A 24507-nucleotide genomic window follows, 5' to 3' on the forward strand; every position below is an offset into this window, starting at 1 on the left:
TAATACAAGTTGACTTTCTGCTGATGAAATAATAATAATTCTAAGAATAAGAATACACACCAGTATAATTCTTAAATAGTTAACTCTTCAATCTTCTTGTACTTGAACGTATTAATAATGTAAACATTAGCTCAACGTCAATGGATGTTTGAAATTCAGTAAAATAAATGCACTATGGGATATCAGGAGTACCAGCAGTTATGAACTATGCAGGCATTGACTCACTTTACCCTCTTAAGGTAAAAGTAATGGAAGAATTACCTTCTTCTGACACAGATATTCCCTGCAACTATGCTGGATAATGAGTGATTTCAGTAAAGTAAATAAATTCAATACGCTGTTGTGGGACAAAGTAAAACAGCTTGTTGGTGGAACAAAGGACTGAATTGAAATAGTCTGGAACGTAGAATTGGAACAATTCCTAGTCCAATGGTTGTGTTCATATTAAAAATTACTAAATACATTTAAAAAAATTGAAATCAAATTTGTGTTGGAAAAATTGCAAGTCCAATGGTCCTATCCATATTAAAAATTACTAAAGTAGTGAAGTGGGGTATCCCATGTGTGCTCTTCAGTGCCAGACACAAAACTGAGTTGAATATGAATGATAGCGCCAGGGTTTGACCTCTGATATTGGGCTGTTTAAACAGGTTGGGTGGATGTGGGATTGAAGGACATGATTGCAACTAAATTCTATACACGTAATATTTGAAAATTAAGTTGTATTTATAAAATTACTCTTTATATGGCCTATGATGGATAGTTAATTGTACAGATGTCTTTTAATCTAAAACATACATACAAGCATGTTTACTACTAAAGACACTGTAACATGTTTAGCAACAAGTATATAGCCTATGATGGATAGTTAATTGTACGAATGTCTTTTACTCTAAAACATACATATACAAGCATGTTTACCACTAAAGACACTGTAACATACGAGCTACGAGTGACTTGGTAGTGTGTGAATGTGTTACTATCAACATTATCGAAATACACAACCCATACTTTTTTTCAAACAAAACCTAAAAAGGTGAAATGATGAGAACAATTAAATAAAAAAAACCTAACAATACACACATACATTGGGCCTTCCATTGTTTAGAAAAGTTTATGTTTGGCCCTTTAGATGTGTCTAAAATATCAAGTATAATAAGCAGATAAGATCATACTTAACATGAACTAAATTAAGGCTCATCTCCTTAGCACTTATTAATCCAGCAAAATACATACACACAAAATAAAGATTAATTTTACAGATGTTTTTTAAGTCCGTAACATACAAGCATGTTTACTACTAAAGACACTGTAACATGTTTAGCTACGAGTGACTTGGTAGTGTGTGAATGTGTTACTATCAACATTATCTAAATACGCAACCCATACTTCTTTACAAAATCTAAAAAGGTGAAATGTTGAGAACAATTAAATAAAAAAACCTAACAATACACACATACATTGGGCCTTCCATTGTTTAGAAAAGTTTATGTTTGGCCCTTTAGATGTGTCTAAAACATCAATTATGATAAGCAGATAAGATCATACTTAACATGAACTAAATCAAGGCTCATCTCTTTAGCACTTATTAATCCAGCAAAATACATACACACAAAATAAAGATTAATTTTACAGATGTTTTTTAGTCCATAACATACAAGCATGTTTACTACTAAAGACACTGTTAGCAATGAGTGACTTGGTAGTGTGTGAATTTAAATAGATGTGTCAAAAACATCAAGTATGATAAACAGATGAGATCATACTTATATTTGAACTAAATTATGGCTCATCTCTTTAGCAGTTATTAATCTATCAAAATACATTCAAACAAAATAACACAATATATTTAGTCTTTTGTGAGGTCAATCTCAATCACCTCTTCTTCTTCTTCTTCTTCTTCTCCTTCTCCATTATCTGGAATGACTTCTGGAACAGGCTCCTTAGTAGGAAGATTGAGTGGGTTGAAATCTGGATGGGAGAGCAACTTTTGCAATTTTTGTTCATCAGTCTTTGGCTGAAAAATACACAATCACAATGTACTTGGCAGAATACAACTAATGGTAAAACATACAAGTTACAATTAGTGTTAAGTAAAAGTGGATACTAACATTTTAATGACTCCAATATAAAATATAAGTAAAATCAAATTGAAATATTGGGTTTTTTATTTTATTTTGTACAAGTTACGTTATAAATAATGTTATAAGTCATTTAAATATTGGTGACAATCGAATCACAATACACCAATCACAAATCAGACGGAGCCGTGAGAGATAGTTCAAATCTGAGACCAATGTTTTGTTCTTTTCTATTTTAGCCAGTTTCTACCCTTATGTGACTATTAGTCTCATCATAATGTAAGAAATCATAACATAAGTTTCAGTGGGAAGGATGTTAATCCCTGTTGCAATCCATGGCCAGCTGATAGATTCCATAAAAGTATGTAGACATATAAAATGTGCATAGTGGTTTAGGTTTAGAGTGTTCACAGAATTCTGAACATGTTTGCACAAGGAGGCTGGCAGCGAATGTTATCAGTTTAAACTGGGACAGTGATCTTTTATTTCAATTTGTAAGCTGAGAAGCGTGTTAAGTCTACCAGGGTTTACTTATAGTCCTCGACAGCCTATAGTAGTTTACTATCAAATTGACAATCCTACTGCAATCTGCAGGCAAGAACTAACTAAGCCGGCCAGCCTAATCCATGCACTATGTTGTGCAAATATTTAAAACTGCCTAAGAACTCCATCCACTCCTTACAGGCATTTCCTAAGCCCATACAATTTCCTCAACTGGAGATGAATATGAAATGAAAAATGAAATTAAATGAGAATCCTTCTTTATTGAGGCAAACTTTATACAGTTAGCCTCTAACTCCTGACATCAGTAACGGTTGATGACTGAGACCACAGAAATTTAATTACAGAACAAGATTTATCAGGTTGCCCAGCGCCCTATCAAAATAATTCAAGGACAATTCCAGGTTTTCAAAATTCAAAAAACAAATTTTCTAGGACAAAATTTGCTGCTCAAAATAACTAAAACGTCTAGGCTACTTGTTCATACCTGCTAGAACCATTAAAATTCATGTTTCTGGCCCCTGGATTATATTGTTAAGACCATAATAGGTTTTGCATACCTCCGTCAAATAGTCCAACTATTAATATTGCTCATCAGCTTACATGTTTCGTTGTGAAGACAACATTTTCAAAGCTTTCAACTCGCCAAAACCACAATTAAAAACACGGATGACACGAACACAAAAAACATTAAAATCGTATGAATACACAAACATTTAGATGGCGCTATCATAGTAAATAATATTGGTTAATTTCGTCCGGCGCAGGCAGGGTTGGAAGCAGACTCAAAGTTAATTGTGTTTTTGATGTTGAATTCTACCACATGGGTGGTCAAATGTTTTGATTATGATAAATTTGTAATGATTATCTGCAATCGTGGCAACGTTTGTGATGATTTCTTGTAATGTTGGACATCCGTGATGGTATCTTAAAATCGCCACAAAATTTTGGGATGATTTCCCGTGCATGCTACAATTTTTTGGTCACTTGCCATTGGGGCAAAATCCATGATAGTTTCTCACGGTCATGGCAGCACACATTATGATGTATTTCGATCCCAGCAACATGATTGTATCTATCCGGCGATCATGCAAAACCTTTGATTATTTCTTACAATCAGGGTAATAACTATGATGATATACTCTGATAGCGATAGCACCTGTGATTATCCCACACGATCGTTATGTCTGCGATCATCTCCAGCAGTAATACCCAACACCCTTGACTGACACCGGTGACTATTATTGCGATTGCTGTCACACCTGTAATCATCTTGTAATTGCCCTGAAATTCATAATGATTTCTCGTGTTTACTGCAACGCCCGTGATCATTTCTACTTTTCTAGCAATAGTCCAGGAGCTGAGGGGGTTTGAGCATGCATGAAAGTGGTACGCAATGTTATTGCTGATTATTGTAATATGGACTGTGGATTATTTTAATATTCAAAAGTGGTCGATAAGGTGGAGGGGAGGGGGCAAACATGGCGGGGGGCACTGTGCGTTAAAACGCTGATATTTCGAAAACGGTAAAAGACAGAAAATCGGTTAAAACGTCGTTGTAATCCTAAGAATATGGACTACAATAATGGTTATCAGGTCCGAGGACGTATCTCTAAAATTAAAACAAGTTATTGTATAAAATATGTAAAAATGGACTATTCGTGTATAGTTTTTTTCCAAAAGTAGAATTAATTTGTGAGTGTCGCAAAGAAGTAAATATAAAATATCTTCGCTGATAGTTGTAATACGGACTGTAGTTATAAAAAATACACATATCGCCTACTTTTCAGGTGGTCGAGAACTTGGGGGGAGGGGTACAGAGATGGCGGAACGTGCTATTCATTGAAACGACTCTCTCGAGAACGGTACGAGATGGGACATCGGTCAAAACGTCGTTTTAATCAAAAAATATGACCAATAGAAAAGGTTATTAGGTACAAAGTTGTATCTTAAATAATTAAAAAATTATAACAAAAATATATTTCGCAAATTCTACATTATACAGCTATGTCTTTCCAGAATGTGGACACCCTGTTCAAGTACAATTACCAGTTTTCCCGATTGGCTGGACACACTGTTTGTACTTGGGGGAGCGTCAATTTTCCTTCAAAATGTTTTTTTTTTTTTTACTGGAACAAGACTCGTACCATACAGGCTAGAACAGTAGTGGATGAAGTAACCATGGCATTGGTCGATGATTTGTATTAGTTCCCTTGGCTGTGACAGGAGCTTGATGAAAACTCAATTTACAAAATATCATTGTGAAAGACGACCTCCACAGTTACTCTATATATTCACAGTTATACTGTTGGCTATTGAAATATAATTTAAATGCGAGGGATGGTTATAAAAATAAGGGGACTGGTTTTCTAAGAGACAAACGTTGGAACAAGACCTTACCGACAGACCACCACCGCCGCACCGTGCAGAACGCATCATACCGTACTGTTTGTGGGAAATTGTTATCTCTATCACTGTCGCTGTCAAAACGTATCGTTTGTAGGTTAAATTTAAATTAATTTAAATGTCATAACCTAACCAAACTTGCTCATAATGAAAATATCGAATGAAGGTTTACTAATACCGTAACCAAAATAGTTCTGTTCATAAAATACAATTATAAATGTCTCAAAATCAATTATATCATTTTTTAATTATAAAATTAAACTATCATAACCTAACCAAACCAACCAAACTTGCTGTTAATGAAAAATATCGAGTCAAAAAGTTAATGCCTCCGGTGGGTTTCGAACCGGCTACCTCCGAATTATCAGCCAGGTGCGCTATCCACTACGCCATCGAGACATATAACTATTCAACGTATCGTTGCGGTAATGGTGTTCTCTCGAGCAGTGGTGGGCAGTGGCGGTCTGTCGGCAAGGGTTTCTAACGTTGGAAGGCTAATTGTCATAATAGGGAGTCACCCGAAAGCCCTTCTTCACATTCCGGCCGGTTCGAACAATACTTGGTTGCTAAGATCGGCTACAGCTTAAGTTCATGTCACACAATTCAATTGAATTAAAGTCAATCTTTTATGGCATGAATCAGTTTTAAGTAATAATTAATCAATTTATTGATTGAGCAACATCTCAATGTAAAACTAACAAGAGAATTATTCACCCTTAGTCTTTTCCTTTTTTTTGGGGGGTCTCATTTTTTAAACTAAGGTAAACGCACCAGTAGCTGACAGTATAAGAAACTATACGCACTTAATAATCCATGGTTTTGAATAAATAGAAACTAAATAGATATTACGGATTTTATGTGATTCTAAATTTAGTGAAGTTTTCAAATTTGTCATAACCTTTGTACGTGTCCCAGTGGCTGACACTGGAACTATAAATGTACTAGCTGCTAAACCTAAGGGTTTTATAATTTATAAGACGAATAAAATCTAACTTAATAATTAAATTATAAAATCATGTAAAACGTTATTAAGAAAATTTATTTTACATATTTTACAATAAAAAATATTTACATTAAAAAAATATATTTTATATACAGGTATATTTAAAAAAAATATACATTTTTTAAAGATAATTTGGCTTATTAATTAAAAAATTAAAATGTGTGAAAGCAAACACATAAAATTAAACATTAACTATTCATTAGGTTAATGCAGAATGGGTTTAGACTGCTAAAAACATGTTCTTTTATGTACTCTCATCTTGCAAGTAGCAAATATCCCCTGTCAGCTAGTGGAACTTGTACGGCTTTTGTGCACCAAAGCCTGACATTGATATAATTTTAAATCCAAAACCCCTAACACCCCAATTTTATCATGAAATTGTCAACAAAGGTATAATTGATAAAAATAATGAGCCTAATCATTAATACTATTTAAGAAATTTAGCGAAATGACAAAAAACCAAACTTACCTTCTTAACAATTTTATCAAGGGAATCGACTAAATGTGATGTGTACAGACAGGGTCGCTTTCAAACCACCACCATTCAGCGAGTATGGGCTAAATTTCACTGATTTGTTTGTAAACAAATCAAGAATAAACATATGTTCTTCTAACAATGCAATCATGTGTACATATTTTTAAGAGACCACATTATAATGTAAAGAAACTCAAACTGTCAGCTTCTGGAGCACTGTCAGCTACTGGTGCATTTACCTTAAATGATTTATACAGTTCCAGTCTACTCTACCTTTTTGTTTGTTGTTTTATCTTTGTGTTCTTTGTATCGTTTTGGGTTTTATTTAAGTATGGGTACTGTAAGCAAGTTCTGAGTTTTAATCCTGAGCTACGTCACCCAAAGTAACAGAGGTGCCGACCGTTACAGGTGATGGAAGTGCCAGGAGTCTTGTAACTTTTTACAGAACTACAAATCTTACAAATCTTGGTACCTCTTCACAAAAAAAATTGCTTTAATTTTTGGGGTCCTAGTAGAGTTGACAAATTTGGTTTTTTAATACATATATATATATATTTTTTTTGTATTATTTGTAATCACCACTTTAGTGCAGTTTTTCATCAGTTTTACATGAGGGTACAACAATTATTCCATTTTACAAATATTTTAACAATTTATTTGGAGTTAACCAAAGCCTTGTAAAATGCCACTATTTTCTCTGCCACTACAGAAACTACCTACCGCGACTATTATAGTCACGCTGCCAGTTGGAGGGTTATGAGAGGGTTTAACATGGAGCACTTACACTGAATATTTATAAGGGTAAGTGGCTTAAACGTCTCAAATATTTATGGAGATGCCAGGGATTGAATTCCTTAGGTAGTCTAAGTCGCGCAAGAAATAAACCTGTAGATAAAGTTTCATGACAATTTTTTTTTTTTTTTTTACTGATACACTAGGTATACATTCTGTTTGCTATTAAAAACCAATTCACTGAACTATAGGTTTGTGGATTATTGGCACAACTAACTATTCATTTATTCAAAGGAAAACCTAGTAGACAACACTTTTTAGTTTTTATTTGAATGGAAATATTAATAAAAAATCTACAAGAAATGGGGTTAAAAATCTACAAGAAATATAAAAGACCTTTCAGCTGATTTGAGTGGCTAACAGCTAAGCTGTTATTATTAAGACCCTTTTGACTCACTGAAGTAACGTCTCGTTATAAATGGAGAAAATCTATTCCAACTTCACTCTGAGCTCTTCAAACAACAGTACAACTAACTATAGCCACACATATGTTTATACAACAACTGCTAAAGGCATAATTTTAACCATACCTCTCTAGAATATGTCTTGCCAAACTTTTTTACATCGGGCTCCGTTGGTAGGTCATTAAGTTGCTTGCTCAATCTTTCAATCAATTCAGGATTATTAAGTGTTTTCTTAACATTCTTAATACACTTCAGGATCACTCTTTTGGTTAAGTCATCCAATCCATAGAAAGGAATACCATTTAGCATACAATGGAGGTATCGGTACATATCCCTGCAACATTTAAACACCAAAATATCTTTATAACCTGTACACAACAGATTAAGCATACACAATTGGTAAGATAATATCATATCCCCCAAAGAAAGGGTTGGGATGTTGAAATGTCACATATTAAATGATTTCAGAGTATTCTTGAAAATAACTGCCTCTTACTATGTATATCAACCTCAACTTGTTGTATTATTGATTGTATTATGCTGTAGAGTGGCAACACTGTTAAATAAGAATAACTTTAGGGTCATGTTTTTTAATCAATCTGGATTCATGTAACCAGGGGCGTTGCCTTGGGAGGGTAGGGGGGAGCCTCCCCCCTCAGAACCTAGAAATGAGAAAAGTTGGGAATTTCCTCGCCACGAGTTGGGACGGTTGGGAAGTCGAGGAATATACAAGAAAAATATATATTTTAACGAAATAAAAAATAAATATTTGCGAAAATCCATCAAAGATTAAAATTTCTTTGACTTGAACAAATAAACTTGATGTTTCTTCAACTTGCATTTAACTTTGATTAGGCCTAAACACGTTTTATTTAAGAAATCAATAATCAATTAGTGGTAGTTTGTTGGAATTTCGATAGCAAGAAATTTTGTTCCTTGTTGGACGTATGTTGGCTACCCTGATCCTGTCCTGTGTTGATGATTCGTCTGAAAGACTGAGAGTTTGAAAGTTCAAGCGACGTAGCGCTTCAGTTGAATTATGTTGTTTGTTAGTGTTAAAAAGAAATTCAAAAATATTTTACAGGTCAGTCAAATTAACCTATATTTCATACCTTTTTTGTAGTATTTGGAGCAGGCTAACTGACAGGAGTACTTGCTAATAAGAAGATTAAAATAACATTAAAGAAAGGTTTTGTGTACCTTAAAACAGATTTTTTAATAGCCTAACTGAAATGAAATGTTAATTCTCTGAATACATTTTAAAAATCTACAAAAGTCATATTTCATTCCTAATTAAGGATTTACACAAATTAATCAACTAATCACTCTGAAACAGATCTACGTGGAAAACATAACCTAAAATTTTATGTTTGATTTTTTTGATTCCTAACACTGTGGTATTTTCCATAGGTACTACACATAATTTGTACTAGGCCTATTTTATATCCCTTAACACTGCTACATCTGCTACCACAATGACAATGGTTTTTACAGTTTATTGGATCTGAAACAATACTTATTCAAGTTTTATGGTCATAAAATTTTGTTATGAATTAATTGGTAGAAGTTATAGTTGTATTTTTAATGAAGTAATTTTAAATTAATGTTAAACTAGTTATGTTTTGTCAATAGAAGTGAATAAATACTGAATTGAGTATAACTGCAGTGTAGTATAATAATTTGTAGAGTTTTTTAATAGTACAGAAATTTTTGTCTTAAAAAAAATAGTTGGGAAATCTATACTAAGCAGTTGGCAAAATTGAGGCTTCTCCAATGTGTGGCGGATATACATTTGGAGTATTTGAATTTGAAAGGTTGCGAAACACGGTATAACATGTTTGCCTGTCTTAAAAACATAATAGAGAGGAAAAAGTGCTTTGTCTAAGCCATTCGTTAGAAGACAATTATTTGTTGTCCTTAAAGTGTAGTGAGGATAAGAAACTACAAGACCACATTGTAAAGTTTTACTCTAATTAGGGATTTTGAATCAACTATGAAGATGACAAGCTCTATGAAGTCGACAAGGTCTGCCATTTGATGCTAACCATACCTAAAAGGTTTGACTCTGTTATAACGGTTTTATAAACAACAAGCTCTAAGTTAACATTAGACTATGTTAAAAGTAAATTACTGGATGTAGAACCCAAGCTACAAAACTCAAGCCTAATTTCAGGTACAGCTAATAAAACTTTGTCAAATGATTGTATATTCAGTGTAGGTTATGGCAATCCAGACCTAGACCTAGTCCTAATTGCCTCAGGTGTGGTAGTACACCAAGGCGTATGAAAGAAGGTGTGTGCATAGTGACGTCACGTGCGAGCAAAACGTGTTTTATTTTGCCAAATCATATGTTTTCTTGTAATTTCCCAAAGACCTAAATTTTTGGTAATCCACTAAAAGTATTAACTTAAAATATTAAGTGGCTACTTTCGTTTCCCAGACATTATTTTTTGGAAATAAACCATAAAATTCAATAGGTTTTTATAAACATTTTGGAACATAGAAAGTCAATAAGTTAATGAATTACAGTCTAACCTTGATATAACGAACCTCGATATTAAGAATTCCTTGATATAACAAATTTGTTTAGATCCCCTAGAACTCTCCATAAGACAGAATGTATATTTTACCTCTACATAACGAACAAACCATAACAACGACCTTGATTTAACAAATTTTTTGTGATTTCGGCTGAAATAAGACACCTCAATATAACGAATTTATCATTGTCAGAACCTCTACATAGCGAATTTAACCTCTACTTAACGAATTGCCTACGTCTTTCCCTCGATATAACAAAACCCCCACCTTATTATTGTTATGAGAAAATCAGTTTTTTTATCAAATGAAATGGAAAGGTTACGTCATCGCTTGCGCTAATATTCGTCTGCTCCGTTTTACACGTCCTTGTCTGCTGCTGCTGTCGCTGCACGCTATGTGACATACTGATGACTGATTCGATTTCATTCTCTGAGGAGAGGACTGATGAGTGATGACGACGCAATCAATCAATTGTATTTTCAATACAATTTATTTCAACTAGCAACACCAATCCTTTAGTTGATGATTGTTAATATTGAGATTCCTCTGTTGTGATAAATCAGTACTCTACTGTAAGTAGCCTACCGGCCTATCACGAGCAGTAGCTTACAAATCTCTCTACTGTTTTGTTTTGTTTTTTACGTGGTTTATGACTGTACAATAGTGTTTGGCTAGGTTTTAGGAGGGTTAGATTAAGCTGTGATTTTCAACTTACAGTTTGTAACCTGTACCAAGGTCAATGACTAGAAATGTCATGATTGTGCAATATTAAAGATCCCTCCCCTTTATTACCCCAGATAATTGTGGTTCTACTTTACAATGTAAACACTTTACTGTAAAGTATTGTAGCCTATGCTACTTTAATTGTGTTTTAATGAGGTCAATCCCGACCTATATTGACTGACGCTGGTTCTGAACCTCGACTAAGCGAAATTCCTGCAAACCTAACCTCAATATAACGAACCTCATTTTAACAAAATCCTTGATATAACGAATATTGGAATATTCAGTTCGGTCCCTTCAGATTTGTTATACCAAGGTTGGACTGTAATTACGCACTTAAAACCTTATTCACACACACTATCAAAAATTATTTATTAAATTTAAAACATAAACAATCCTACTTTGACAGTTCTAATTTTGTCTCACAGCTGCTTGGTTGAAATTAGCAACTGTTGTCATTAATTTAGAAAATTAATAGTGCTGTACCCTTTTGGTACATTTTGTAACCTTTTAATGCTAGTGATCATCACTGAATCAAATTGTTTAGTTGAAACAGCTGTTAAGATTATTTTATTCCATTTAAATATCAGTACTCATAAGGTTCAGAGATATAGAAGCTAAACTAAATGACCTAAGAGTAGAAGCACAGCAAGTGGGCCTGAAAATAAATGCCAGAAAAACCAAGGAAATGAGGTTAAATAACCGGAACAACACTCCCCTCAGAACAGGAGAGGATGATATTGAGCGGGCCAATGAATTTTGTTATTTGGGCAGTATGGTGACTGAAGGAGGAGGTGCCGATTGGGACATGGAAAACCGCTTGAATAAAGCAAGAGCTGCATTTGCCCAGCTGAGGCCAGTTTGGAGAAGCTCTGAAATAAGAATAAAAACTTAACTCAGGATCTTTAACTCAAACGTTAAGTCTGTCCTCCTTTTTGGCTGTGAGACATGGAAGGTGACAAACACGAGCACACGCAAACTGCAGACTTGGGTTAATAAATGTTTACGAACCATTCTCAGGGTGTGGTGGCCTGAAGTCATCTCTAATGAAGATTTGTGGGCCAGAACCAACCAGGAGCATATTGCTATTCAAATAAATAGGAGAAAATGGAGATGGATTGGGCATATTCTTCGGCAACCACAAGATACAGTAGCGAGACAAGCCCTGGAATGGAACCCACAGGGAAATAGAAGAAGAGGGAGACCGAGAACCACGTGGAGGCGGACTGTGGAGAAGGAGTTAAATAGTCAGGGCATGACATGGGCTAGGGCAAAAGAGCTGGCCAACCAAAGGGACCGCTGGAGAGTGTTTGTCGAGGCCCTATGCTCCCCCTAGGAGCGCAAGGAAATAAGTCAAAAGACTCATAAGGTTGCATGGGAAACTCCAGAGCCACTGGGGCAGAGCCCTTTTGACGGATCTGCACCCAAACCATCCTTGAATAATGCTTAATAATACCTGAAAGTTTCATTACAATCTGTCAAGCGGTTTTGGAGTCCATAACGTTAAAATATATATATATATATATATACACAAACTTCCTCTTTTATAAATATAGATATAGTGTTGTATTCAGTATTGAATATACTGAAGTAGTGTTGTATAGTATCTTTTACTATTAATACAACAACTAGACATTCCATCCCCATGTTAAAGTTGTAGCCAGGTTTTTAATAAAATTTGTCTTAGTTGATGTAAGCCACCTACAGATTGCGCTGATCTAAATTACTGATTTCTGCCGATTACATGATGGTTTTTACCAAGTCAAACTGATGGAATGACTTATTATGAGCTATAGCAACTGTTGTGACCCAGCAACTATGTCAGTAACGAAAAATAAGGTACAAAATAGAGTTTTAGACACTAGCGCAATCTGTGACTGGCTCACACAACTACATTCTTTTTCAGTAAAAAATTTGCGACAGCTGATCCATATAGATGGGATGTCTTCTTCTGTATCCAATAGTCAATGATAGTATATTCAATGGTGGTAGTATATAACATTTTGATAGTGAATACCTTTTAATCGAAAAATAGTGACTAACTGTGGCTGCCTAACAGGCAATATATTTTCAGCTGACCATATACCAATAGTTTTTAATATAATACCTTTTTGTAGCTCCTACTTATGTTTTATATAATTGCAAATCTCTCATTTAAGTAGCCTTAGTGGAAAATAAATAGTTGCAAATAAATTGACAAGATTCTATTTACATTTATTTAACAAAACCAGCACAAAACGATATATAGCTTAAGTTGTAGCGAGTTTATGACATACACTAAACCCAAGCACTAAACAACTAAACCCGTAGGGGAACTCCTCGGACTATGGTTTTTCTTAATAAATTTAAAAATTTACTAGAAGCTTACCGAATAGCCTCTCTCGTTTTGCGAAGTGGAAAATCGTGACTGCAGCAAACGATAACGAATACAGGACGTCACCGCAATCGCCAGAAATCATCACGGCTGTTGCCGCGATACGGAAAATCATGACAAATCTCGCCGCGATTAAGATATGATCAGAGATGTAGCCGCAAACACAAATAGGCCTTTAGTCATGGATGCTGAGATAATCGAAGGAGATTATCGCGGAAGTTAAAATGTTATACTCTGCAAGATTGGTGCTTGGGCAGTCGAAAAATAGTTCAAACTGCCCATTTTTGGAGTTTGAATAAAAACTTTGTGTAAAAAAAAAAAAGTAAACACATATCTTGTTGTAAATAAAAGTCATTTAATTTGTAAGTACTTATTTTCCGCTAAGGCTATTTTAAATCAGAGGATTTTAATGATATTAAACATAAAATGTAAGAGCTGTAAAAAAGGTACTATAGTAAAAACTATTTATAAATGGTTACCTAAAAAATCGCGAGTTAGAGCGAACCCACGGATGGATTTGAGCAAGGGTATCAAGTATCAAAGTATTTGTATCAAGTATTTACTGCTTTACTGTTTTTCGATTAAATGGCACGTACTGTCAAATGTTCTAGACTACCTGGTATATTGTATAACAGTACTACAGAATATTCTATGTTTAATACAACTCTATATTGGATATATAAAACCTAAATAGTGTTATATATTCAATGCTAATTCGTAATGATTGTCATTCGAAAGTATTTGGGGAATTACAAGAAAACATATGATTTGGTAAAATAAAACACGTTTTGCTCGCACGTGACGTCACTATGCACACACCTTCTTTCATACGCCTTGGTAGTACACAGCATTTTATATCTTCCAAACCTCAGACTCAAAGTATTATGTAGGCCTACAAGGGAGTTTCAGATATAACTATCGTGGGAGAGGCAAGCAGCTAAGAACTGGTAACAGCAAAGAATTTACTTCCAATTCATTTGAAGAATAGGACTACTGTACCAAACATGGCATCAGGCATGAATTAACCGCAACATACAGCCCACAACAATGTGGTTTAGTGGAGCGTATACTATGTTCGTAAACACAAATCTACCTTAGCACTTATGGGGAGAAGGCAATACCAACAAAATAGGGGAGAGGCAATGCCAACAAAATAGGGGAGAAGCAATACCAACAAAATGGATCGCCTACTCGAGCAATTGATGGTAAAGTACCAGCAGAAATTTCTCTAGGTCACCTTAACCTTGAAAATTTTGTGTGTTTGGCAGTAAGGCATGTGTATATAGGCTACAAGTTTAACAAGTTAAAAAAGTGTTTTGTTAGAAGTTTAGAAGTTAAGAAGGGTTGGCGAGTGTAGGCCAATATAAGGAATCAATGATAACTACTACCAATGATATATCATCATCCATCACGTGACGTCATGATTACCAGATCGCCAACTCAACGGCTGTTGAACGTCATCCATGCTAATAATAATAATATTTAGGATCTTAATGTTTGCAATGTTAGTTATTTATTTTCTTATAGGTCTAGCCTATACATTTTTTGTTGTAACTTATACTGTCTTACAAAATTTAATAGGCCTAACTTATGCACTTGTAAACAGTTCCTTTTTTTAAACCATTCGGTAAAGTTACATAAGAAATTTCTTTTAGGTAGATAGAGTAGTAAATAGCTTATTCCCTATAGGGGAAATTCGCTAAAAAAAGAAAGTTTTTTTATTTAAAACCAGTGTTGTATTTATTTACAGTTTAACGATAAAGGATAACTGATTTTTTTAAAGCAATTTTAAGTAGGCCAACTGCAATGAGCTGTGACTCTTGGAACATTTCATATAAATTTTTGGAAGGACTTAAAATTGAAGGTGAGTATAGAAAATAACCGCTTAGTAGGCCTATATCAACCTCAACTTGTTGTTTTAATGATTGTAATATAATGCTGTATAGTGACAACACTGTTAAATGAGAATAACTTTAGTGTCATGTTGTTAGTCAATCTGGAGTTATGTAACATCTGTCATAAGTTGTTTGTTGTAAGCCTACAAGATAAAATGTAGTTTTATAATAAAGTGAATATTGTAACAGTCATCAGTTTTATTTAGCAACCAAATGAATAGTTTTTCTTTACAGGAAAAAAACCTCTCAACAAGTAGAAAATTAAATTGAAAGTGCTATGCAGGTTCTTTCCTTGTGTCTAGAATCAATTTAACGCAACGCAACAAATAATTTTTGGATGCAATTAGGCTATTATTAACAATGTACATACATACAGATATTTGATTGAAGTAGATTTAAATAGCATGTCTTTAACTTTGACTCAAAAACCAAGCATTGGCGTCATTACACTGACGTATCAACATCTTTTGGCACCTGGATTAAGGGCTTTACTTTTAGTTGTATTTTAGGAGAATAGAGGGAGGCTGGGTATTTTCATTTTCTAAAAAAAGGTACTTTTTTTAAAAATAACAAGAAATTTTAATGCTAGTTTCACTGCTTTCCCTTGTACTACCTCACACTAAGGCCCGGTTCACACGAGCGACATACCTAGCCGACTAGGCTGTGACAGGTAAGGTAAGCCCGACTGGATAGCGGACCACAGGATCAAATGGAGCCGTTCACACGAGCGTAGGACGCCGACTAAATAGCCGTGTTCGAGCTTGGTGTCCCAAAACCCAGTCGGGCCTCGCTTCCCAGTCACTCGTGGCAGTTACCCAGTCACCCAGTCGAGCGGTGTAGCAGTACACGTACAGGGTGTTTACTGGATTCTGGATAAAAAATTCATGGACAATTCCCGTACATTTAAGGACACTTTGTCGTAACCGTTGTCGCACAGATTACCGAATATATTTTCCTGATTTGTCAAACTGTATTAATCTTGTTCTTCACTGTAGTTGTACCAGAGAGAAAAGTAAGTAGGTAATAATAGACAAGAGTTAGAAATTTATTGAAATGAGCAAACATTTACTTTGGGTAAAGCTTTAGTGTAACAGAGAAACCCAATCATCGTCTACCGCAATAGCAACAAAATCCTGAATATCTCGATCGGTCATGGAAACATTATCATATCATATCCGATCTATGTGGGTTAGTTAGGCGTGATTCGCCCTAGCACAACGTTAAGTTCTCGACTACTTTTGAAACAAATCTTTAATACATATATTGTACCTCGGTTCTCGGTACAAAATCGGTATGGTAAGCGGCTACCAGTAAGCACAGAGAAAGATTATTGTCTTTTAATTTGCAAAGTTATTGGGATCAATTACATTTTCTTAGTATATTCTACAGCTCTTTCAAAGAATAAAAATACCCAGGCCTGGACCTAATTATTTAGGGGGGGGCTATATCAACTGAGTAACAAACAATGAGGTTATAATAGCAGCAAAGTCACCATCATCATTCTAGTTCATAAGATTTAGATTGCTTAAAGCATATAACACAATAAATAAATATGGGAAACAAAAACATTGAAACTGTGACGGCCCCAAAAATTCCCAGACCCAATACATATCAGTTGGGGAGGTTTTTGCTACACCCTCAAGAAACTCTTGTCAGTACCGTCACAAAAGCTTTGCTTTATTTCAAATATAAAAGGAGGGTCTGTAATATTGGATTGTTAACCTCCCAACTTTTTGCGTCAGCCAGTTGCCTCACCATGGAATATTCCATCAGCATGGCTCAGCGCTAGGCCGGGCCAACGTTCTCGGAAAGTGTAACGCGCATAGCTGGAATTTGCTGATACAGCTCAGCAAGTCGCTCGATGAAATCAGTTAATGCGCAGCTACAGTTTACCTAACGCCCCGATTGATCGTTAGGCAGCAGCACTATCCAGTGTTAGCACTGACGTCACGCGGCATAGCCGCAACGTGATTGGCTGGTTCCCCTCCACGCCCAACTCTGGGCGATGGACAGGGAGCACTCAGTCTAGTTAGTCTAAATTCTAAATTCATTTCGGTCGGTCATGTAAAGTTCTGTTCTGCGTCGCCTTGCCCCATAGCCTGCTTGGGAGGCTATGTTCCCCAATAACTTATTTTATTAAATAGATAAACTATACAGCAAGTCAGAAGCTACAAATTATTTGCTTTGTCATAAATTATTTATTCGTAGCGCATTTTCGTTGTTTCACTCTGCTACCTGTCACAAAACCTGAACAGCCAACAATATAAGACAAAGATACAGAAAATGCAATGACATGATTTGAGACCAAGTAGAGGCCTGCTACAATTAATGCAAACAACAATGCTTGTGGTTTTGTCAATTAAAAGTAATATCCATAAAAAATTGTTTTAACTTACAAAATAATATTGTAGATTAGTTACAAGTTTAATATGAAACCGTAAACAGTTTTATGACAGTAGGCAATGGCCAGCGGCAAATTGAATGTTCAAGAGGATAAAAGTACAAGTAAGAAGTGAAACAGCCATTATAATAAAACTATTATTTCCATGATTAAATAGGATTGGGATCTCATAATAATTACCCAAGTAATAAATAATGGAAGTTGTAAAGGAATAAAAGTGATAAAATTGTTATGAACTAAGCTATTTTCACAATGGTTCTTGGAAGTACTTGACTTGACACTTGATTGTGGTGATAAAATATTAATGGGTTTGAGCTTCTAATGGTCTTTTATTGCACAATTATCCTAGTAATAAATTTCTGAAAATGTAAACTAAACAAACATCTGATAAACCTTGTATGTGCTCCTAACCAACTAGCAATCGATAAAATTATTGCCCATTAAAAATTTAAGGACATAGTCTGGCATTTAATGACAATTGTGGTACATTTTATGGCCAGTAAAAAATTAAGTACAATTCCGGTTTTCCTGATTGGTAGACACCCTGACGTAGCTTTATACGAGCGTTCACACGAGCGATCGGGTAGTTTCGCTGCTGTTTGCATTCTTCCCTTTGTTCTCATTGTGCACACGTGATGGATCCCAGAGGTTTTGATAACGATATTTTCATCTAGTACGGGGACATGTCGCTCATGTGATCCTGTGGTCCACTACCCAGTCGGGCTTACCTAGCTTTACCTAGTCAGCTAGGAAAGTCACTCGTGTGAACCGGGCCTAAGCTGGTGCCTGGGTGAATCCATCCCCTTTCCCCTTGCAACGCCACTGGTTGTTTTCCTACATTTAGATAAGTCAAGGCTACATCCTACAAGGATTTTTGAACAAAGAATGATTTCTCATAATCTTAACATTAAAACATTGTGGAACTGTAATATAGGCCTAAGTCCGATAGAACTATAGAGTAAACTTTGCTTCATCAAATCATGGAAATCTGTACTTAAAAAAGGACAAGGCACTTTTTTTTCTGTTTACCTTTATGAAACATATAAAAGACAAGCTTAAATGTGCTAATTTCTTAAAAACACAAAGGCCACTAACATAGTGCTAAATTAATTGACTCCAATTATTATCATATAAAAAAAACTTAGCATGTCTATTCCATAACAGATTAAAAAACTAGGCCTAATATTACCTGGGGTCTACTCCTCCACATTCTTCTTTGGAAGGTAGATCTCCATATTCAGCAAACAACAAAAAATAATCCGAAAATATATTCTTATCAAATGCATTACTTTTATTTTTATGGAAATATTCAATCCATTCATCCAGGTTCTTTACTTTTTCTATATCAAAGGCTGGCTCAACATCAGACTCTCCTAATACTTGATCTTTTGTTGCTTGTTCACCAATTGCTTTCCACAAGTTGAGCTGTCTTTTAATATGCTTTTCTTTTTTTTCAGGCACATATCGTTGCAAACCTTCCATGTTTTCAGTGCCAAGTACAACGCATCCAGCATAAAGCCCTGCCAATTTTCTTTCTGGCCATATATAGCCGTTGTCCGTGCTGCAATCGTACGTCAATACATCTGGTTTTTTTTTTATCCTTTGGCTTACCTGAAAATCAAATAATTTATATTCAGGTAAAATTTGTTTTACATCAATAAATACTGAACATTTCATTTCATTTTTTTTAGTAGTTTTTGTATAACTACTAAAAAACATTAACACATGAACATCAACACTTTAATTCTTAGAAGTTGTTTGTTGAAATAAATACCTTCTTTTTAATACTACATAGCTGAGATAAAGCTATGCAATTCTTCCAATAATTTTATAAATTGTAGAACAACACAGGTTCAAGAGGCATTTATCTATAACTAGTTATATACGTCACAAATTGTTTAAGAGTCTTCATCACCCTCGGGCTAGTTGCGTTTTAGGGGTATGACCTTGAGGGGAAGGTTGTTTGGACAGATGAGTAGCCTGGGGTTATTGTGTGTGTGATTCTGAAAACATGGCAAGCACCTGACTATTAGAGATTTAATGGTGAGGTACCCTTTTACATTGAACCTCACGTATCGATCTCATATCACAGGCAACACTGCTCTTTCTATTTATATTATTTCTTGGTACAGATTAAAACCTTGAGAGTTTGACAGAGCTTTGGCTCATATGAACTTCAAACAACCTAACATACACACACCAGTCTATGACTATAGAAAGAAGCTGCTAGGGTGTGAGCCGATGTCATGGTTAATAACAAGAAGTAAACAATGGCCGGACATTTCTTGAGTAGCTAAAAGTGCCTAACAGCGGCACGCTTTAAAGCTGAAACATGGGTTATTTTAGCTGCTTCACATAAAACTCAAATACAAACATTTTCATGTAATTTTTTTGTAAAGCCGAAGTTATAGTAAAGATGAGCATAAATAAAGTTTGTAAATTGATTCCACAGAGAAGTAAGACACAGAGGAAACATTCAATGGTACACTTAGACCTCAATGGTTTTCAATTTACTTCCTAATTCAATAAAAGCTGAAACAATTACAAAAGATTTAAGCATCGGTTGAGGGAATTTTTAGTTAGGCCTACTAAAGAATTCTACAAGGTGTCTTCATTTGTAAATAATTACAATTAATTTATATAATATGTACCTCCAGAAGTTTGTATTTTTATTTATAACTTTCTAGTTTTAGTTTTTATGTTTTATATATTTAGTTTTGGTGACTTTTGCCTTGTACTTTATGTATAATTTTTAGAAATAAATCTATCCAACAAGTCAGTAATATTGTCACTTGCACTGTCCAAACTGCAATATTTACAATGTACCTATGCCATTATGCATTGTATTCTTAGTCTACAGATTATTGAAGATTGTTAAACCCACCCTTATCGGTTGCTTTCGAGCTGGCGGGTACGTTCTTTTTTCCTTTTGTTGTAAATCCGCCTCTTTTCCAGCACTAAACCACACAACCCCCTCAGATGTCGAATTTGAACATGAAGGTCCGGCTAGAGACAATTGTTGAAGATCAGAAGGGAGTGAACAGCCCTCGTTCCCTTTTACCCCCTCAGATGTCGAATTTGAACATGAAGGTCCGGCTAGAGACAATTGTTGAAGATCAGAAGGGAGTGAACAGCACTCGTTCCCTTTTACCCCCTCAGATGTCGAATTTGAACATGAAGGTCCGGCTAGAGACAATTGTTGAAGATCAGAAGGGAGTGAACAGCACTCGTTCCCTTTTACCCCCTCAGATGTCGAATTTGAACATGAAGGTCCGGCTAGAGACAATTGTTGAAGATCAGAAGGGAGTGAACAGCCCTCGTTCCCTTTTACCCCCTCAGATGTCGAATTTGAACATGAAGGTCCGGCTAGAGACAATTGTTGAAGATCAGAAGGGAGTGAACAGCACTCGTTCCCTTGGTTACTTAGTTCTGCAGGATCGATACTGTCGATAAGTTCGATAAAGTCTGCAATCGAATCTTGTTCTTCGACAGGCAATATTGGATTTGCCTCACCCTCCATGTCTTCTATAACAGAATAAATGTTATTTTATTTACAAGTCTTTATCAATTAATGGTCAAATTGGGGCAAACCCGAGCTTGAATTCAAATACCCCCTACCTAGCAATCCTCCAGACTAAGCAAATTTTAATTTTTTTAATTGGATTCATACTAAAATAGTTCCATAAACAAGACATAGGTATTTATTTAGCTTTTAAATGACGAGTAGGCCTACTTAGGTTTGTTTGCTGCTATAGAAAAGTTTTTTTTTCGGCCAAATGTTATTAGTGTAAGGTGAAATGTTGTTATAAATGTAGGTACAGTAGACTCCCTCTTATCCGGACTGCTCGGGACCGAGGCCAGTCCGGATAACGGGTTTTCCGGTTAAACCAACATCCCCAAAAACTCATTAAAAGGGACCACTTAAATGCATGCAACCCAAATATTTGACTCAAATTTAGGAGAGCATTGAGTTTATACATGTTATGGCTGGTCTCAAATCTTTCCCACGAGAACAGTACCGCCCACTTCCTGCCGATCAAGTCCGGTTAAACCGATGTGCTGATAAAAGTTGTCCGGTTAAAGAGATTACATTTCCGCCGAGATTACATTTCCGCCGACTGTAGTCCGGTTTTAATCCGATGTCCGGATAAGAGGGAGTCTACTGTTCTCCATTTTGACACCCTTACATCTAATGTAAGGCCAAATTATGGTAATGATAATAATTTGGAAAATGTCATAAGTTCTTATATGGATCTGATAGTCAAAGTAACAGTATGATCAATGTAACAGTCAACTACAAAAGTTATGGATAAGTTATGGATACTAATTCAATAACGTACGGTATGGATACTGATTCAAAAACGTATACGGATATGGATTAAATAACATATTGATAACTTACTGATTCAACAACACATATGGCTACGGATTCAATAACGTGACATATGAATACTGATACCCCCATGAATCAAATTTTTATTTTGATCATCACTGAATCGAATCGGAATTCCGATGTATTTTCGATGCATCGCACACCCTTCAAATGGTAATTCCGTCCTAATGATCAGGAATACGGTACACGACTCAAAAAAATTTGACAAAGTTTTGGGATCCGCTAATCTCTAATTTTGAAGGGTTAGATTATTCGCGAACTTCGGCTGAAATTCATTACTTTTTTCACGACCTATCAAAATCCCCGACTTTTTCCCCAATTACCAGACTAGTAACTTAGACACCCTGAATTATTACAGCCAACATCACACCATTAGGGATCTTGCGATACTATCGATACGGGTAGGTACCGATACTTTTATTACGATACGGTATCAATACAAAAAATCGGAAAGACAGTGGTATTGCAACATCCCTACACAGCATAATGGCATGTCGATGTCAGCTTAGCAACTTACACCAATCGAACAGGTTTTAGCCTACATTAGCTTAATACAGTGCATGCTAAACAATTAAAATTAGCTTCATTAGGACAGAAACATCTATTCTAATTAGTTTTGATAATCTTGTTGTAAGTTAGTATATTATGAATATTATCTTATTTTAGGCCTAAGGAGTTTTTGTTCTTCTAGCCTAGGTACTTTTGCTGTAAATTATTACAGTAACATAAGCCTATGAGAATTTAAAGTATTATTTAATTCATTCGTTCACCATACTGCCACTCAGTTCTAGTCTGTTAAATAAGTACCTATTCTGGAAACCAGGGGGGAGCTACCGGTCAACAGTCACCAATCAGTTAGCGTCATGGTAACCGCCATGGTTCTCAGGGAAACAAAAGCTTGTGCAATTAGCCACGCCATAACAATCACTATGACCCTTCTACTGTTATTCTATAAATAAATAATGGTTTAAATACCTTATATTTTACTGTCAAAGTGATCCATCATCGGCAACGAAACTGCAGTAGCCTATATTTGGACTACAAAGGATCGCTTTGACAGTATAAGGTATTTAAACCATAATTTATTACTATACCAGTGATCCGGAGGCTAACAACATGAAGTTGTCTTATGTTCACTGTCTAGCCTACAAGGTGCAAGGTTCGTCCTGAGAAGATTGATCCCAGTAGAATATCTCAAAAAGGGTGTGAATGTTGACAGATTTTCTGTGGCTTGGGCAGATAAGGCTACTTGTGTGATTGAACCGCCTAAACCTTAGGTAAGGGGCCTAAGTTAGACCTATGATCTATTAAACTACAAGGTTAAGCTAGGTAGAACGAATATGAATTAGTTTTAAGTTACTGGACAACCTATCTGCTTATTAGAAACTCATTTCAAAACGAAAGTCATAATAAATATCGGACAGCATCTAAAGCCTGAAATAGGCATTGCAGCCACTTAGGCCCCTATAGCTTTAAGTTATGGAAGTACCCTAAGGCCAAAAACCCAAACCCAAAGGGGTTTAATCGTCCCAACAAACGAATGGCAAAACGTAGGCCTAATTAAGTTGGTTGTAAAATCTAAATATTTTGATATTCATACAATTATTATAGGCTAGGCCTAAGTTACTTACGACTGACAATGCCGCCACCAGCCTTTTCGGTAATGGCAATACTCTTCTCCTGTTCAAGTTCAGAGCTCTACTACTTGGTCCGCCAGAGAAGACGAAAATGATTGACTAATTTGGTAGTTTAGTTATTTGATAATAAGTATTTAAACCAAACCACGGCAAGGCACGAGGCGAAGCTCAGAACTCAGCGAGAGCCGATTCAGCCGAGAGCAGAGCAGAGCAGCAGAGGAGAAGCAGCGAAGCACGAAGCAGGAGCAGGAGGAAAAGAAAGAGGAAAGGAAAGGAAGGAAGAAGGAACCCTTTGCCCTTTGTTTCTAAAATTCTAAGCTAAGCGAAGCCGAGGTGGGTGGATGTGGAGGGAGGCTGGAAAAGCGCGCCAACGAATAGAATAGAGTAACAGAACAGAGGGCATGAGGTCGTAGAGTAAGAGCACAATAGCAACAGCACATCATAGTCATTGAGATGATTAAATAATAACTAGAGTCACCACTATGTGTTTAAAAAGCGTACCACTGTTTTTGCTGATTTTATCAGTGTTTCGAGTTGTTAGGTTGGCCTTATGATCGTTTGGTTGAGTGCTATCAAATTAGGGATAGGCAAGGTGGCGTCATTATGTTGTTTTGTTGATAGTTGATGCAGTAGTAAACAAAAATAGGTCAATATTATGCAATATTAGTTTATTTATTTACTTTACGGGGAACCCATATTACGGTAATTATATTAACCTCCGGAAATCACCCAAAATTATTTTATTTTTCAAAATGGTCGAAATTTCACGCTTATTACAAAAATGATTGTAGTTTTCTCGGGGAAGCGGAAAATATGTTTTGATCAAAACCCATGTCGTGGGAACTCAAATTGTGCGGAATTTCATCCTGAACAAGAATATT

General features: G+C 35.5%; 1 protein-coding gene across 2 annotated transcripts; it reads right to left on the reverse strand.

Annotated features, from left to right (window-relative positions):
* Positions 1–743: 743 nt before the first annotated feature.
* On the reverse strand, positions 744–23970 carry LOC128999126 (uncharacterized). 2 transcript variants are annotated; one of them, XM_054425488.1, is made up of 5 exons: positions 23624–23970; positions 20481–21121; positions 18786–19207; positions 7789–7996; positions 744–2017 (listed from the first exon to the last, which is right to left on the reverse strand). In XM_054425488.1, exons 2-5 carry the CDS (start codon positions 21114–21116, stop codon positions 1850–1852), a joined length of 1434 nt encoding a protein of 477 aa, XP_054281463.1. In that variant the 5' UTR covers positions 21117–21121; positions 23624–23970; the 3' UTR covers positions 744–1849. The 2 variants fall into 2 exon arrangements, with proteins under 2 accessions (XP_054281463.1, XP_054281462.1); XM_054425487.1 differs by having other exon boundaries at positions 23621–23970.
* Positions 23971–24507: the final 537 nt, after the last annotated feature.

The sequence above is a fragment of the Macrosteles quadrilineatus genome, unplaced genomic scaffold, assembly GCF_028750875.1.
Source record: "Macrosteles quadrilineatus isolate MER2022 unplaced genomic scaffold, UCM_ALF_1.0 Scaffold_7__1_contigs__length_78375512, whole genome shotgun sequence".
Lineage (NCBI taxonomy): Eukaryota > Metazoa > Arthropoda > Insecta > Hemiptera > Cicadellidae > Macrosteles > Macrosteles quadrilineatus.

Excerpts from the sequence above, each read along its gene's own strand:
- LOC128999126 (XM_054425488.1), bottom strand. The coding sequence starts at position 21,116 with ATGGAGGGTGAGGCAAATCCAATATTGCCTGTCGAAGAACAAGATTCG. Across the intron at positions 7,997-18,785 it reads TGTGGAGGAGTAGACCCCAG|GGATATGTACCGATACCTCC; the intron begins GTAATATTAGGC and ends TAAATGTTGCAG. Across the intron at positions 2,018-7,788 it reads GCAAGACATATTCTAGAGAG|CCAAAGACTGATGAACAAAA; the intron begins GTATGGTTAAAA and ends TGTATTTTTCAG.